The 19,170-nt window shown below is 37.8% G+C and overlaps 1 protein-coding gene across 3 annotated transcripts in view; it reads right to left on the bottom strand.

The window, feature by feature from the left end:
* The window catches only part of UBE3D (ubiquitin protein ligase E3D), a 141,111-nt gene that overhangs the window by 81,332 nt on the left and 40,609 nt on the right, over positions 1 to 19,170 (bottom strand). For all 3 annotated transcript variants that reach the window (XM_005869933.2, XM_014542651.1, XM_014542650.1), the window contains exon 8: positions 17,743 to 17,906. In XM_005869933.2, the coding sequence (XP_005869995.2) occupies positions 17,743 to 17,906 (164 nt within the window). The remainder of the gene's footprint in view (positions 1 to 17,742; positions 17,907 to 19,170) is intronic.

Raw genomic sequence — 19,170 nt, forward strand, 5'->3', positions numbered from 1 at the left:
CCCATCACAAGGCTATCATCATTAGTGTTTCTCAGACCTTAAAATCTGTGACCAGGAATCTTTACCCAACTTTAAGAATTTGTTAGGTTTCATAATAGAACCCCAGGTTAGAAACCGATCTGAGAGGAAGGAAGCCCCTCTTCAATATTCCTAACGTGGGGCTGTATGGTCTTTGCTTGAAAAACTCCAGTAACACGGAGACTCATCACAAAGAAGTTCTTTAAATGGATTGAAATCTACCCTTCAGAACCTGAGGCCTTCAGAAAATATATGACAACATCTAACTCCTTCTGACCTGTCTCTAAGCTAAACATTCCCCACCTCCTAAACATTCCCTTTCCTCATGTTATATAGATGAGTCTTCTTAGCATTCTAGTTTTTCAACTTAGGGACCATGTAGTAAAATAGCCCTACCATGATGTTCATCATTTGTGCAGAATGAAAATTGGCGTAATATCTTATATGCTATCGTTCACATATTATCACTTCACTTAGTCTTTATAATAACATTGTAAAATGGGGTTTCATGATGTTCATTTTGCAGACAAACAAACTGAAGTTCAAAAGGTTAAATGACATGGTCTTACAGAAGAACCAGGACTCCAATCTAGTTCCTTTGACTCCCAAAGGTTTTTCATTACCCTTTTGAACCTCGGTCTTACAGCTGTAAAATGGGGGTAATCATATTTACCCTTCAGCTTCAACGAATAGCAAATGAGATAATATGTAAAGAAAAACATGAAAGGCAGGTTTTAATTACTGAGATCATTCATATGTAGATAATCTCTGCTCTTTTAAGTATTTAATTTATAAATGAGAGAAGTCCAAGTCACAGGTAATATGAATGTTAATGTTCTTTGCTTTCCGAATGCATAGCATGTGACAATGGAATGATCCAGGAGTATGATGAGACTAAATCCTATAAAGATGAAGGATAGTCACTCTTTTTTTTGGAGTTGTAATTCAATTACGAAAGTATTTTTCTAGAAAAAAAATATTTGCTTTTTCCTACACTGAACCCTTAGTATTCTGTCAGCAGGGGAAAGGAAGGCCTACTTTTGCATGAATTTCGTGCATCAGGCCTCTACTTTTTTCATAAAATTGTTAGGCTGAAAATCGAGGGGCGTCTTATACATGGAAGTCAGCTGAGGAGGGAGCTTCACAGGTGTCTAGCTGCCCAGACCTTGTCAAACAGGCTTCCTCCAATCACGAGCCTTATTGTTACTGATGTCAGCTGATGCTGTAATTGGAGGTGGAGCTGGAGAGTGTGCAGATGCAACAGGGACCGTGTTCTCTCAGACAACAGTGTTCTGAGCTTTGAACAGAGATGCACAAATAAGATGATTGCCTTTCCCTGCTGAGGACATTCACCAGTGTTCACATAAGGTCTATATGAATGTATATCGATATCAGGCTTGTGGTAGAACACCTGGGCAGTCACAGTCAGCAGAGATTAGCGGAACACTGACTGATCAACTACATGCCATTTCCTTTCTAGACTTTTTCTAAACTAGATATTATTAAAGCTTGAGAAATGTCTTAGATATTAAAGGATAAACACATAATACGTTGAAACCAAAATTACAAAGCAAAACCAGGTGTTGTCAGGAGATTAATTGCAGGAAAATAAAATCATACCTGAAGTCCCAGAACTAAGCCCAATACTAAAGTGACTGCCACCATACGTGGAAGAATCAATCAGTAACTGTTAGTGACAAGAGAGTTTACAACACTCTACAAAATGGAATTAGCAAGAAAATAGACTAGAATCCAGCCCTCAAGCACCTAATTTCAAAATGACATATGCATCCTTTATAGATGATTTTGGGTAAAAGAAAAAATGTCAAGTCTTCTAGGCAAATACAGAGAAGGCAAGAGCTCCTTTATAGTAATAAATTACAGCAGGCCTCTCCTACTATGCCCCTTATGGCTGAGGAGCCATTGTCATCAGCAGTACATGGTCCCTGGGGTATTCACCTCTGATCCAGCATCATTAACCCCTGCCCTCTGTTCTATAAATCTCACTTCTCCAGGAAGCTGTCCAGGTAGCAACTTCTTCCTTAGACCAGGAGAGCAATTACTTCTACAGGGCTTAGAGAGTAAATGTTAATGTATTACCTGTAGGACAGTTTGCTACATGACTTGTAATACATTCACTTATCATTTAGACAGATGTATTTCAGCTATGCTTTTATGCCAAAAGAATGCCAACCTCATCTCAGTATAAAAAAGTAAGGTTAGAAAACCTCTTAATAAAGGGCCAGATAGTAAATATTTGAGACATGTGGGACATTTGTCACAACTACTCAACTCTGCTGTTGTATGGCAAAAGCATTCATAGATGACGACATGTATACAAATGGGCATGACTGTGTTTCTAATAAAATTTTATTTGCAATCAAGCACACTTTGAAAGAAAACTGTCCCATATGGCTATGTAAGTTATTTTCACTTTTTAAGCCCTGATTCAACTCCAGTCTTCATCAGGAAGTACACATCAATGGCTTATACATAAGAGATGTCCTCCACAATGAAACCTTTCTATCTATTTTTGGGCCCCCCTGCTCTATTCCCTCGGAATAAAACACAGATTTGTAGCCTTACAGAGATTAGGGACTCCTTTTAGAAACCGATGAGAGCTTTAAATACTTGCCAAGAAAAACACCCATACATATGCATTTTAACCCAATTTCATGGGGTTCAGATACACCCTGAAATTTGCTAGAAGTGAGGACAATATGTCCAAGGACTCCAGGTTTGTTTCTGTCTAATCTCTTGAGTTATCTACTGCTGCATAACAAGTACCCCCAAACCTGGCAGCTTAAAGTAACAATTTATCTGGATTGGCTCTGGTTCAGAGTTTCTCCTGAGATTGCAGTCGAGATGAGAGTAGGGCCTACAGTCATCTCAGTGCCTACAGACACTGAGACTGGGTCCCCACTGTCCTTATTCTGGCAGCTAGATCCTCCCCTCCTCCCAGAGCAAGGAGGAATCCACTGTGCCTTTTATGGCCTACTCCCAGAATTCACACTCTGCCACATCCACTTAGTTCTATTTATTAAGTCCAGATCACACCAAGAGAGAGAGGAATTAAACTCTACTTTTTAAAGGGAGGAATAAAGAATTTGTTGACATACTTTAAAATGATTATATACCTTCAAAAACCCAATGATACAAAGAAGGTGGGATTATATTTATTTAATCTTTCTGGAATACCTAATTGTTCATAGCACCATGTTTAATAAATAAATACCTGCACTGACTCATTAATACACGGAATTAGGCAGGGATCAGGGAGTTTTTCATAATCTGTGAATTTTGGTAGCAGACCATTTTTTTAGAAGGACCTAAATAGAATATTTAGTTATTTAACTTGCACACATGAATTAAACTAGCAAATGAAGAATGGCTGATGATTCCTGAGCTATGCTCCCATAGCTTACAAGTAAATTCCCCGCCCCTCTCCCCCCCAAATTTTGGTGAAGGAAGATGTTATGTAAGAAAATAAAAATTTGTGGTTAAGAAATATTTATAATTTTGAAAATAAAAAAATCAAAAAGAATTAAAACATAGCAATCCTAACCAATTAAGATTAACCTTACAAACTGGTTGGAAAAAAACTTCCTTCCCCTTAGCATTTCCTGAATCCCCAACTTTTGGAATTTTCCCTCAAGGTTTTCACCAAAGCTCTGATTATCTATGAACCCGCTAAGCACACAGCCTCAGGAGGGAGAGCTGCTAGGCATAATCAATATGGTCTTAGAGAAAATTAGAGGTACATGTCACATTAGCATTAATTAGTGTCATCTGCAAAAGACTAAAGTGCATCAATAAAAAAATAAGATCTTCATTATAAAAACAGTTGTGAGCTAAATTTTTTAAAATACATTTTCTTTTGTTCCAATAGATTTCAGAGCAAACATGCACAGATGGGATATAAATATTCCAAAATGTCACGTAAGTCCTCCAACATTTATAGGTCACGTCTCTGAGGTAAAGAAATGGGATCTGTAGTTCGCCTGTCTCTGAGGCCTTTACTAAGAATTAACTTTGCCTTTTGGGTATTTTTCATGTATTCACCAGGGAAGTGGTAATGTTCTTTAAAACGTATAATACTAGATATATATTAGTCCCATTCCTAGACTATATGTTCTACAAGAACAAGGGTTTTAGAGGTTTTATTCACTAATGTATACCTATCACCTGACACACCGTCTATTAGTTGAAGCATGAATGAATGAATGAATGAATGAACGAACCTTTCATCTTATCTGTGTATACAAATGGGCAGGGTTCTTGTGTGTGTGTGATGTGTTAGCAAAACACAATTCATTATTTAAGTGGTTTAAAACATATTAACCTTACAATTGTAAATAAATATAAATTCTCTTATGAATTCCCTTCTTTCAATGTACAGGCACTCTCAACAATTATCAACATTTGATGACCCTCCTTTAACCTATTCCTAAATGGATGTAACCAAGCTATTCTTGGCATACACTGACACCTACCGGCTGACATCGAAGATGGCTTCTGTGTGTGTGAATATACATATTCCAATCTCTTTCTTTCTGAAACTATTATTTTCCAACTTTGGTTCAATTAATATCAGAAGATTTCTCTTGCTATATTCACTCCACTCACTGATATATATGATTTTCTGATGCAATTTCTCAAAATTACATCTTTGGACCTAGTGTTCCCATGAAAAGGGGTTCTGTGATCATATAAGATTCATAAAGTGCTAAGCACTACATGTTCCTCTTAGCAATTCACAGTGACCTTTAGAATATTAAGGTGCTGAGCAGTATAGCGGTAAAATACCTATACACAGTTTCATTGAGCCCAATGCTTCATAAATTTGTTTGATATAAAAATAACAATAGTAAGAAACAAAATTGCACAGTAACAATCTAATTTGTATTAATTCACTATGGCATCTTTTTTCTCCCACAAAAAAAGAAAATCCTATTAATATCTTTTGAAATATATTTTAGGAAATACATCCTGCAATTTCTAGCTTTTGCTCAGGCTGTCTCCTCTTCAGCCTCCTGCTCCCATTATCTATATATATAAAAGCCTAAGCGACTGAAAGATCAGAACAACTGGTCGACCAGTCACTGTGGCGTGCACTGACCACCAGGGGGCAGATGCTCAATGCAGGAACTGCCCCCTGGTGGACAGTGCGCTCTCACAATGGGAGTGCCGCTCAGCTGACTGACCCGTCCTGGCGGCCCACCAGCCCGGCAGCAACCAGTCACTCCCTCAGTAGTCCTGCAGGTCCAATCTCCAGAGAACGGGCTAGACACTGACGGACCAGCACCGCATGCCTCTTGGAAGTCAGCCTCGGGCACTCAAGGGCATCCCATTCCCCCACTCCCCACCTGGAAGGATAATCACGTCCCGGCCTCCCCCACCCCTCTTTGGATTCCACCCATGCATGAATTCATGCACCGGGCCTCTAGTCTTTACATAATTCTACCCTCTGTATGAAATTTTCCTTAATTAGAATTAATCGAAAGCCCCCTGTTTGTCTATCATAGGACATAGCATATACCTTCTAGAGCAGTGGTTCTCAACCTGTGGGTCACAACCCCTTTGGGGGTCGAACGACCCTTTCACAGGGGTCGCCTAAGACCATCGGAAAACACAAAGATAATTACATATTGTTTTTGTGATTAATCACTATGCTTTAATTATGTTCAATTTGTAACAGTGCAAATACATCCTGCATATCAGATATTTACATTACGATTCATAACAGTAGCAAAATTACAGTTATGAAGTAGCAACGAAAATAATTTTAAGGTTGGGGTCACCACAACATGAGGAACTGTATTAAAGGGTCGCGGCATTAGGAAGGTTGAGAACCACTGTTCTAGAGTTTTTATGTAATTTATCAGTTCCCATGACTAATCATTGTGACTCTGGAAGTAAAAATTCTGTCTTATTTATATTTTTATCTTCTATATCTCTAAGCAGACTTTACACACAGGAAGCCTAAGTGAATGTCTGTGGAACTGAATCTGAGGCTAAGCAATGCATTTATTAAATACTCCTAGAAAAAGAAAACTAAGCCTTCAGTTTATAAGACAAACTAAACACAATAAGAGAGCTTGAGATCACCTTTTTAAAATGCTTATAAGTGTCCCAAAGTTCCAGAATTACAGAACGTTAAGCATACCTATCCCCAACATGAGGAAATTAAGGGCCAGAGAGGAGTCTGTCCCTTGGCTTGGCAACATAGCTAGTCAATGTCAGTGGAAAATCTGGGACTAGATTGCATGTCTGACTCCAATCCCATACTCTTCCCAGTATAACATGTCAAATGTCCTCCTACAACTTCTAAGTGCCCTCAAATGTTTCAGGTCCTCTCAATATCAAATGTCCTAATAATCATCCCCCGCTACAGATGGGGGAATCACTCCTTAATTCAGTGTGCTGAAGTCTCATGCCAGGTAAGATTATTAAATTTAAGACATACGTACATTTCTACAACTGTATCACCAAGTCCCAAGACCAACCATTTCAATGAAAAGACTGCATGCTCACTTTTTGTTCTAGGTTCTCTCTTTTTTTCTGGAATACTTTTGCTGAGTTATATGTAAACCTTAATTTAAATCTATTCTATAAGCATCTTAAGAACTATTTATGTAAGAATTTGGCTAAGAACAAGGCATTTCTGAACAATCTCCTACCCTAAAGTTCTATTTTTGTTGCAGTTGTTTTTAAATACAGACCAAATGATTTTATCAAAGAGGTAAAAAGTGGTTGGTGAGCCAAAGTGGACCTGGAGGGTTTACAATGACTACGTCAGTTACCGCACTGGGAAAAGGGTCGAGTGAGGGTACAAGCAGATACCAGAAGTAGGTCCAAAGAAGCCTAAGAGACTAAATCAAGTAGGATCCCCAAGTGAGAATGCAACGTGGAGAATGCTAAGAAACTTAAGTATTTGGAAAGGATCCCAGCATGTGAGGTAACTGTGGAAAAGAGAGGGGAAGAGGTCAGCCCCAAAAGGGTTAAGATGGTTTGAAGCTAGTCATGGGTACATGGTTGATATGGAAATAAACTAAGATGGGCTCGAGGGGGGTCCATTAGACTGGTGTTTGCAATCAGCAGGAGGAAAAAAGAGTAGATAATGAAATTAGGTTTAGAAGTAGTTGCCAAGTTTAGGTTTCATTAGGTAGATAAAAAAGAGTGGATTAGTTATTCCTGCTTGGGAGCTTGTTGGAAGGTTTGATGGTATAAGTCTGAAGAGTCCAAAAGGAGTACTTGGTAAATAAATCACTTCCATATTTTAAAAAAAATTTTTTCCCACCATTATGTTTGCTTCACAGGCAGTTGTTTTAGATCAGTGGTTCTCAACCTTCCTAATGCCGCGACCCTTTAATACAGTTCCTCATGTTGTGGTGACCCCGAATTTCATTGTTACAAATTGAACATAATTAAAGCATAGTGATTAACCACAAAAACAATATGTAATTATATATGTGTTTTCCGATGGTCTTAGACGACCCCTGTGAAAGGGTCGTTCGACCCCCAAAGGGGTCGCGACCCACAGGTTGAGAACCGCTGTTTTAGATGCTACTCTGCAAATACTGACACAAAACACATGTGGCAGACATAACCAAGGGTTTTCAAGACAGACATGTTTTTGAATCCTAAGTCTGTGACATCTCAGCTGTGCCTCATTGGGTAAGTGACTTTAGTTTCTGTCAAGATGGTAACCAGAGCACTGTCCCACAGAGATGTCATGAGCATTCACCTCCCCACAGAGACATTATGAGCATTCAATGATATATATTTTTAAAAATTTAACATGTCTGATGCATATTAAAAGTTCAGTAATAGTTGTTATTATTAGATTATTAAAACCACAATAATCTGTAAAGGTTTTAAAGAGGAGGGGGCTCATATCAAGCTTACAAAAGAGAAGAGTACATAGATGCACAAAAACCAAAAATATCACCCGCAGGAAAAGAAGAGTAGGAATGGCAGTCTATAGTGTCTATATAAAACTTATTTCAGCCCAGAGACCTTTTATTCAGAAAATGCAATTACTATAGTACATCTCACCCATGCCCTTGGTTTTAATTATGACCAATATGACCAGATGACTCACAAATTCACAAATCCAGTCCAAATCTCTCATCTGAACTCCAAGTCTATATATTAACTTTCTGTTTGTTACTCTCCTATGACTCAGACGTACCTCAAACTCAACATGTATAAAACTGAAACTCGTGATCTTCTCTCAAAACTTGATCTTCCTAAATATTATTTATTCCAGTAAATAGTGGTTCATTCCAAAAATACATCAATTACCAAACACTGCAATGTTATTTACTAAGTACCTCTCAAATATATCTCAGCTACCATCACCCACTATAATAATTTCTCTTGGGCTTCTGCAATAGCTTCCTATCTGATCTACTGTATCCATCTGTTTTCTAAATGGCTGCCTGAGTAATCTTCCTGAAGCATAAGTTAAACCATCTCATCCTTCTCTCTAAATAAAACATGTAATAGATCCTTATTGTTCTTAGGATAAATACAAAAACAAAATTCTTTAAAATGTCCTTCAGGATCCTGAGTTGGCCTGGCTCCTCCCTAACCGATTTCTGTTTCTCACTCTCTCCAATAGCTACGTTGGCCTTCTTTCCATCCCTTTTACTCTCTCTGTGTTCTCTCCCACCTTAGGTCCTTTGTATTGTTTTTCCTCCTGCCTAGGGACTCTTCACACAGTTAATGCATTCTCATCCTTCAGACATCAGTCAAGCATCAATTCTTCCTGGAATCCTATCCTGACCTGGCTGGCCTCTTCCTATGATTTGCTCTCATAGCACCACGTATCTTTGTCCTAGCACTGATCACTTTGCAATTTTACACTTTTTATCCTTCCCACCAGACTCTAATAAGGCCTAATAATGCAAGCCATCAGATCTCTTTTGCTCAATATTGTGTTCCTGACACCTAGCACAGTATTGCGAATTTACGGTAACAAGTGTTTATTGAAAGAATAAAGGAATACCTGCAATACCTCAGGTTGAAAACTTTTGTCTAATGTACAAATTCAATGGATTCTTGAAATCCATTCTCTCTTGTGTAGTACCACTGAAAACACCTTCTTCCCATTACATCAAAATTATCTTAAACAGCCTTGTAGGAGGAATCCCTAGCTCTAGCTTCTCTCCAATTCACCCTATCTATGCAAAGCTGACAGGTTGTTGGCACAACATCCTATGGGTAATCAAGATGGTAAGAGGAAAAGGAACCGAGTATAAAAAGAGACTGCGCAAGGAAAGGGATCCATTTGAGAATCTTTAGCTTTGAAAAGAGAAAATCTAGGAGTGTCAGATTATTTGAATATTTGAAGAGCTCTCATGTTCAAGGATCAGCAGCTTAATTTTGGTAGCTCTGAATGAGAGTTTCTGGGAGGCCAATTTCAGCTCAATGAAAGGAAGACCATTCAAACACTATGCACTATGGCAATGTGGTCAATTTTGCAAGTAGTAACTTTGCTATGACCCAGTGAATTTAAGCACAGCCTTGTGAAATGCTTTGCAGGGAGAATGGTGGTTTTCAAACATTTTTTTAAATCAGCTGTGGAACCCATTTTCCAACCAAAAGCTTTTGAGGAGACCTAATATGCTAAGCAGATGAATGCAGCATCTCCATAGGTAGAAGATTGCCCCCCACCTCCCACTCTAGCCCCTCTCTGAGCCATAGGCCACTCCATCAGCAGTAGCCTACTGGATGGAGCTCCCTGGAACCCACTATCTGAAAACATGCACAGTTTCCTTCCCCAGCCTTTTTCAGCTTTTACTGGGGTGTGGATGGAAAAGAGCACATCTTACCTTTTTTCTATTTTCTTCAGTTCAGCTAAAGAATACTGTTTTCCATGTAAATCTGTTCCTTAGCATGTGTGTAAATTTTGCTCTTTTGAAAGAATGCATTTTTGTGTATTTACCATGTTGTCTTAACTTTAAGTTCTTTATGGCAGAAATCTTTGTTCTCCTGTTTGGAATCATATACAATACCAAATATAGTAGGAAGTAATGAAAAAGAGGATGTGAAAGGTTAAGACAACTAATTCAGGTCTGAATTGTAAACACAGAAAATTGAAGAAACAATTTCATATATAGATCCCCCTTTCTTCTTTCATCCAATCCCTGTCTTCTCCCCTTCTTGCCCTCACAGGTCATGACTATACTTGTCTCACATTCTTTCATCAGAATGAAACCAGATCCCTTCCCCAACCCCCAATAAGTAATCACAGAAAATCTGCTTTGACTACAGGAAATGCTCACTTTTATTTTATGTTATGGCCTTATTTCCTGTATCTTCTTTAATGATTACAAATTAATTAATGGATGATATAGAAATTCCAAATAAAACGTATTGAATTTAGGCTACTGCACTAACACAGTCCACTCAGAGGATTTTTTACCAATTACTAACCAAAGCAGTGTGTACTCAATTTGCTTAATAATGAGAATTGGTCTCTAGATGAATGTGTCTTGGTGCTAATGTGGTACTAGCAGACAAATGTGTGAAAAGTGCTTTCCAAGGAAGCATTATTTATATTTTCCCAGAGGTATCTGATTACTTTCCTGTATTTTTAGATTAATTTCCTTTCAGTGGGTTCCTATTCTAAAAAGCTAAGGCAATGGACTTCTGGGGGAAAAAATCATATTTGTATCCTTAAATTCTGATCTATCAGATTGGATATAAACACACTATAAATTAGAAATTTCTGCTACTGATGCTACATATTAAGATGCATAAATATTCACTGAATGTAGTATATGTAAGCAGGATATTTTGGAGAGTAATCAAAATGCTGACATTCTAGACTCTAGGGAAATTGCTCTTGAGGAAAAATATACATTTATAGAGAAATTTTCAGATCTCCTAAAATTTTATTGTGAGGCACTACATGATATAATCAAAAAACACTGAATTCGTAATCACAACAACCTAGCTCTAATTCTGGCTCTATCACCAACTAACTAACTCTACTTACTTTTCTTATTGTTCCTCAGTTCCTCACTAATGTGAGATTTGGACATTTATACTGAAATTTAAATTTATTGTACTCTGCAAAGTCAATGTCCCTAATTAGAGTGCACTGACCATGCCTCCCTGTGACTCCTATGTGAGGAAGTAGAAGACACTTAAAGGAGATGATTTAAAAAATCATCAAAAGCATTGAAAGCATTCTTTAGGGGTTGGTGACACTCATTCATTCATTCTAGCAACATATTAGCACATATCCAAATAAATTAACATGAAGCGTTTTAGCAGATTATGCAATTATAAAAAAACAACAAGTCTTGGATATTCTGCTGGATGTACAATTAGCATAAATTAACATTTTGTTTATGTTTTTAACCAATCAAAAGAACAGATTACTCTAAATCTCCTCAAAATCACCTAATTTTATTTCCAAAGTATTTTAGGCAATGATAATCTCTGCCCCATCAGATACAGAACATCAAAATTAAGCAGAGTGGCAATGATTTCTTGGATAAGACACCAAAAACACAGGCAACAAAAGTAAAAATAGACAAGTGTAACTACATCAAACTTAAAAATTTGTGTGTGCCAAAAGACAATGAACAGTGCAAAGGCAGCCTATGGAATGGAAAAAAAAATTTGCAGGTCATATGTTTAATAAAGGATTAATATCAGAATATATAAAGAACTCCTACAATTCAACAATAAAAAGTCAAATAACCCAATTTAAAAATGGGCAAAGAACTTGAACAGACATTTCTCCAAAGAAGATACACAAATGGCCAACAAGTATATGAAAAGATGCTCAGTACCACTAATTATCAGAGAAATGCAAACTAAAACCACAATGAAATACCACCTCACACCTAATAAAATGGCTACTATAAAAACAACAACACAGAAAATAACAAGTGTTGTCTAGAACATGAAAAAATTAGAACCCTTGTGCACTGTTGGTAGGATTATAAAACGATGCACCATGGAAAACAGAATGATGATGCCTCAAATAATTAAAAATAGAACTACCATTATAACCCAGCTATCTCATTTCTGGGTATATACCCAAAAGCACTGAAAGCAAGGTTTCAAAAATATATTTGTACACCCCAAGTTCACAGCAGCACTATTCATAAGACACAAAAGATGGAAGCAACCCAAATGTCCATTGAGGAATGAATGGATAAACAAAAAATGGCATACACACACACACACACACACACACACACACACACTAGTATATATAGTTTCATCTTTAAAAAGAAAGGCAATTACATGCTACAACACGGATGAACCTTCAGGACATATGCTAAGCAAAATAAACCAGTCATGAAAAGACAAATACTATATGATTGCACTTATATGAAATATCTAAAACAGTCAATATTAGCCCAGCCGACATAGCTCAGTTGGTTGAGCATCAGACCATGTACCAAGAAGTCACCAGTTCAATTCTCAGTCAGAGCACATGCCCAGGTTTTGAACTCCATCCCCAGTAGGGGGATGCAGGAGGCAGCCGAACAAAGTTTCTCTCTCATCGATGTTTCTCTCTCTCTCTTCCTCTCCCTAAAAACTAATAAAAACATATTTTAAAACAGTCAATGCTATAAATTGCATTATGTCCCTCCAAAATTCATGTTAAATATAAGTAGAGGTAGGGTTCTAACCCAATGTGACTGTATTTGAAAGACAGGGCCCTTAACAAAGTACTTAAGTTAAATAAGAATGAAACCTTAATCTGATAAGACTACTTATCTTATCAGAAGAGAGACACAAGAGATCTCTCTCTTTCTCTCCATAAGCAAAGAGAGATCATGTGAGGTCACAGCAAGAAGATATTTGTCAGGAAGAGAGGCCTTAGCAGAGACCAATCCTGACACACTTTGATCTTGGTCTTCCAGCCTCTAGAACTCTGAGAAAATAAATCTCTGTTAATTTTTAAGCCATCCAGTCTGTGGTATTATGTTATGGCAGCCCTAGCAGACTAATACAGTCAAATTTATAAAAACAAAAAATAAGAGGGATTGGGGAAAGTAGGAAGAGAAGAGTTGTGTTTAATGAGTGTAGAGTTTCAAATTTGCAGGATGAAATAGTTCTGGAGGTATATTTTACAACAATCCTATACAATAAAAGGCCAATATGCAAATCGACCGAACTGTGGAATGACTGGTCACTATGACGCACACTGACCACCAAGGGGCAGACGCTCAATGCAGGAGCTGCCCCCTGGTGGTCAGTGTCCTCCCATAGGGGGAGTGCTGCTCATGCTCAGCCAGAAGCCGTGAGCCCAGCTTTGGGGCCCCGATCACGACCGGCGGGGGGCAGGGCCCCAAGAAGCCGGGCTCATGGCTGACGATGGCAGGAGCCTCTCCCGCCTCCACAGCAGCACTAAGGATGTCCGACTGACAGCTTAGGCCCACTCCCTGCTTGCTCCGGACTGCGAGAGGGTACAGGCCGGGCTGAGGGACCCTCCCCTCTCCCCGCCGAGTGCACATGCATTGGGCCTCTACTGTGAATATACTTGACATTATCAAACTATAGACTTAAAAAAAACGGTTAAGATGGTAAATTTTATGTTATGTGGTTTTTATCCCAATGAATACACAGAATTTCAATTTCTTGCTGAAATAAAAAAAATAAAAAGATAAGAAATACAACTTCACAAATAAAAACAACCACTAATACTATTTTATACATATGAAATGCGTATGGATGTGGCTTATATTTGTTTTTATTTCATTAGAAAAAGCAATAATGATGACTGTCTTAGGGCAAAAATAACACTTCTGTTTTAGAAGCAATAATTACCTATATATAGCCAACAGAGAGAAACCTAGTTAGTTTATAAAATATAATCTCTAAATTCTACTACAACTAGGGGTGAATATGACATACCTTTAACATTTCCTCCCTCAATATATTTTGCAAGAAAATGCTATTAATATAAGAACATAGAATAGGTCTTCTAAGTTCAAATTCTCTGAATTCTTAAATTGGGTATCTCTTGAAAAAGGTGGGAAGAACAAATAGCACTACTAGGACTTGTGTAACTTATACAATGAAGAGAATTCAATTTAGCTTAAAAAACAGCAATAACAACAATACTTTACACTTACTGATTACATTCCCCTAGTTCTTTTCTCTTAAAAATATGAGAACAAAGGACTTGATACCTATAAAATTCATCATTTAATAAAAATAAATCTATTCTTCATGTTTCCCTAACAGAAAAAGAGAAAAGTGTAATAATAAACATTTATATTACATTTTCTAACAAAGTTAATATGTAAGATTATAGAGATTTTGGCTCATGCCACAGTAAAATTTCTCTTCTTTGCAGGCCTAAATACAATTTCAAGAAAATGTTGAGCTATGACACCCAGAGGGATAAAATAAACTCAGCTGGATTTTAGGAGATAATCTAGATTAGGGTATCTCCACTTTTGGCATCATTAGCATTTGGGGCTAGATAATCCTTTGTTGTAGGAGGTCTCCAATGCATTGTAAGATGTTTAAGAGCTTCCCTGGCTCTACCTACTAGATGCCAGTAGTCCCCGCCCCCAAATTGTAACAACCAAAAATGTCTCCAGACACTGCCAATGTCCCCTGAGGGGAAAATTACCCCCAGACTAGAGAATGAGGACACAGATAAACTGATGAATTGGCAGATTAAACTGCAAAAGTTAACTTTAAGTCCAAAGCTAAAAAGGTAATATTTAGTATCTAAATCTGATATGCAAACTAAAGAATGTGAGTTGTAGGGTAATTGTAGGTGAGGGAAGGAGAGATTAAAAAATAGATTTCAAAATGTTAAGAGATATGTGTGTCTATTGCTAGAAAGAAAGAACATTCTAAAAATATTACTGCCACTTTTTTGTGTGAGTGCTCAAGGAAATAAAACCCTAGTTACATTTGCTGTTTTCCTCTTTTAGACTGCCATCTGGCAATCCATACTTCCGCTAGGAAAAATTCTAGCCAACTGGACTAAAATAGTTAATGCACCAACCCATGCACCAAAAATATGCCAGGGAATCTACGGCTTCTTCAGTCATGCCCAAAAAGAAAGAAACTATCGTCCTCAGAAAACAAAAGTAAATAACTCACAGGATGCTTACACAACTTGGCAAAATTCCCCTCCTACCTTGGGGGGTGGGGGGGGCGGGGACCAAGTCACACAGTAGCTGGAGGAAAAGCACAACAAAAGTATATGAAACAGGCAAACTAAAGTAATCAAACTCATTTATTGGATGTCAACTCATTCCCAAGACATATGGAGTTAAAAAATAAAGAGTCCACTAATCAAATACAAGAGAACACAACCTAAATAGTCATTATATTTCTGATGTCACAGAGATTTGTTAGGAATGAATGAAATAATGGGACAGGTGTAATGATCCTTGTAACACTCCTCAGGAAAGGCAGTGCGAAGATTCTTCATAATAATGAATACAAGGTTCACCACCATAACTGAATCTACTCCCACTTCCTTTTTCTTAATACCCAGAGCTTTAAAGTACAGCTGCAAATCTACTTCTGCCCACCCCTATAATGCAAAAACTGATATCAAAACCAGAAGAAAATGACTTTTCCATATTCACAGTGAGATTTAACACATTCTTCTGAAAAATTCACATTTCAAATAAATAAAAAAAAGATGATTTAAAAAGGTTTTAATAAACTTGACTAAATAAATCTAAATATATAAAGGCAGACATACATCCACACTAGTGAATAAAGAATATAATCAATGAACAACTTAAAAGTTTACTATGTATTAGAATACACACAACACACACACACACACACACACACACACACACACACACACACACACACAGAGCTAAACAAAGTTCCCAAAGCATCAAACACACATAAGCCTTATTCTCTGATCATGCATTAATAAAACACAAGGATAGTCAAGTGAACCTATTTCATTTAGACTGGCATCAGATGCGCAAAAATCTAAATGGCAGTTTGAGTGAGGGTGCAGGAAAATGGGCATTTATAGAAACTTCAGTTGGGAATATAAATCCATAATATCTTTTTGCAAAACAATTTGATATTATCTATCAAAATTTTAAATGTCACACCCTTTGACTCAGCAATTATACTTTTAAAAATCCTTATTACAAAAATAGTACACATAATCACAAAACAAATGTACAACACACACAGGACAGTACCAACTACAGCAGCAAAAAAGTAACAACCCGAATATCTATCGACAGAAAAATGATTAAATATTTACAGTACATCCATTTCATAAAATGCTGAGCACTGACATAGACAGAATCTCCAAGACACAGTGTTTTTTTAAGTGTAAAAAAATATACATGTACCATTTAACTTATGTTAAAATACAATATAACGGAAAAAAGAAAAGGACGAATACACAACATACTTTTTACTTCTGGAAAGAGAAAGGATGGAGAACTTCCATATTTGACTTCATATTTGTCTCTACTGTATGAATATTTTATGATTATACTGCTTGCATAATTCAAAGTCAAGCAATGATTTTTAAAATTTTCTTATTTACTTCCCAGAAAAAGACTGAGACCTTTCTGTTCCTGGTACAAATTTGATGGAACCCATTTTAGAGTACAGGACAAGTATAACTTCCAATCTGTTCAAATAAGAAGACTCTGTTTCCTCTGCCGGGAATGTCCTTCCCACCAATAAGCCTCACTCCCTAACTTCCTTCAAGTTTTCCAATTAAATATCATCTTAATCTGAGGAACCGTCCTTGCCTTTTCAATATAAAATGAAAAACCTTCCCACACCCATTTTACCACTCCCCAACTACCTCACCTAGCTTTATATTCACTAGCTGTGCTATTTACACCTGTGTCTTAGCATCCTTATCTCTAAACTAGAGGCCTAATGCACAAAGATTCATGCAAGAATGGGCCTTCCTTCCCCTGGCTGCCGGCACCGCCTTCGCTCAGGCCGGAGCCACCTTTCCGCCTTCCATACGGCCCGGAGCTGCCTTTCTGCCTTCACTCTGGCCCAGAGCCGCCTTTCCACCTTCCCATGCTGCCCAGAGGCTCAGAGCGGCCCTGCCCCGCCCCCACTGCTCAGTGCCTGTGTATGCAAATTAACCCACCATCTTTGTCGGGTTAATTTTCATACGCACTCCTGATTGGCTGGTGGGAGTCGCGAAGTTACGGTCAATTTGCATCTTTCTCTTTCATTAGTGTAGAAGATGGAGGTGATAATAGTATCTACCCGCAGAGTGCTGATAGACTTAAATGAGCTAGAAGCCCTTACATGAGAGTTGGTCTCATAGTAAGGGCCACATTAATCTTGGATATTTTTGCCTGTTTTGTTTATGATCTGCCTTCCCCCTCTTAGAATGACAACTCAAGGAGGCAGGGACTGTGTTTTATTTGCTCTTGTATCCCGAATGCCTGGAAACTGCTTATCAGTACTAGTAAATATTCATAGTTGTTGAGTCTGATTTAGTACTGCAGCCATATGTAGAGACAGCTGAGATTATAAGGAAAAGACCAATTGTTTTCAGTAGAAGCAAGCTTTCTGCACATGAGCATGAATCATCTATAATAATTCAATCTACTCTGAAAGGATAACATTTAGGAGTATGACTCCAAGAAGCTTCAAGTATGGAAGTGGTCCAGTAGCATTTAATTCATTAATTTCTTAACACCAACATGGCAACAGAAACGGAAACATAATGTGAAATGAGAAAACAAGAGCACAACTTACTTTTCATTCCTACTTTTGATGCATGGCTGGTAGAGGACTTTGACAGCATTCTGAGCAGAACTGGAATCTGCCTTCGATATGTCTTCCAACAAGGGAAACTTTTTGACACTTCTGGAACTCGCCAAAGATTCAATCACCAAACTGTCTGAGTTTAAAAGCCATAGCTAAAGATAAGGAGAGAAAAGTCCAAGTATAAGGATATCACCATCCTACCCCTATCTCATATCACCACTCAAATAAACAAACACAAAACAAACCTATAAAAATATCAGAAAAAATATAAGAGAACCATCTATATAATTTTTAAGGAAGGTTAGTCTTTCAAAGTATAACCTTGGTAGAGTAAACAACATGATAAAGTTTGAAAAAAAGAAGAAAAAGACAACTAGCTAGAAAGAAGTATTTAATACACATATAACAAAGTTATTGTCTATAATATATAGCACTCCTAAAAATCCAGCCCAATGGAAATGCAGGCAAAGAATATGAACAGCATTAACAGAAGAAATAAGTGATAAACATATAAAAATGTTAATATAACTAGCAATAGGAAATGCAAAATTTGTGTGCCACCCTTTTTCACTTATCCGATTGGCAAATAGAAGAAGATGGATACCGCCAGTTCAGAAGAGGGCTTTGGATGGATATTCCCAAACACTGCTGGTGGAAGAGTGGGGATTTGAACGCATGTGATTCAATCAGGGAATACTCTCAGGAGACTGGGAGTAAGGTAAACAGGATAAGGCGGAGGGAGGAGCCAGGCAAGGATGTGAACTCAGCTGGAGTCTGGCTCAGCCTGATCCCACAAGGACATCATACCTAGGGTTTGTCCCATCTTGAGAAACAGGAGACCCCAGCTTCACTGCAGCTTTATTTACCAAAACCAAAAGGTAGAAACAATCTGAATGTCCATCTATGAATGAATAGATAAAGAAAATGTGGCACATATATATAATGAAAGGAAATCTTATAATATGAGACCACATGGATGATGAACTTGAGGACATTTTGCTAAGTGAAACAAGCCAGACACAGAAGGACAAAAGAAAAAAAATGCATGATCCCATTTATATGAGGAATCTAAAATAGTCTAACTCATAGAAGTAGAGAGTAGAATGGGAGTTGCCAAGGGCTGGGGGAGGGAGAAATTAGGACCTGCTATAAGTATTGTGCTTATAGTTAACAATACTGTATTGTGCAGTTAAAAATCTGTGAAGTGTCCCAGCTGGTGTAGCTCAGTTGTTTGAGCGTCATCCCATGCACCAGGAGTGGCTGATTGAATTACCAGTCAGGGCACATGCCCGGGCTGCGGGCTCAATCCCCAGTAGGGGATGTGCAGGAGGCAGCTGATGGATGTTTCTCTCTCATCCATGGTTCTCTCTTCTCTCTCTCTCGCTCCCTGCATCTCTCTGAAATCAATAAAAACAT

This window comes from Myotis brandtii, unplaced genomic scaffold (assembly GCF_000412655.1).
Source record: "Myotis brandtii unplaced genomic scaffold, ASM41265v1 scaffold31, whole genome shotgun sequence".
Classification (NCBI taxonomy): domain Eukaryota; kingdom Metazoa; phylum Chordata; class Mammalia; order Chiroptera; family Vespertilionidae; genus Myotis; species Myotis brandtii.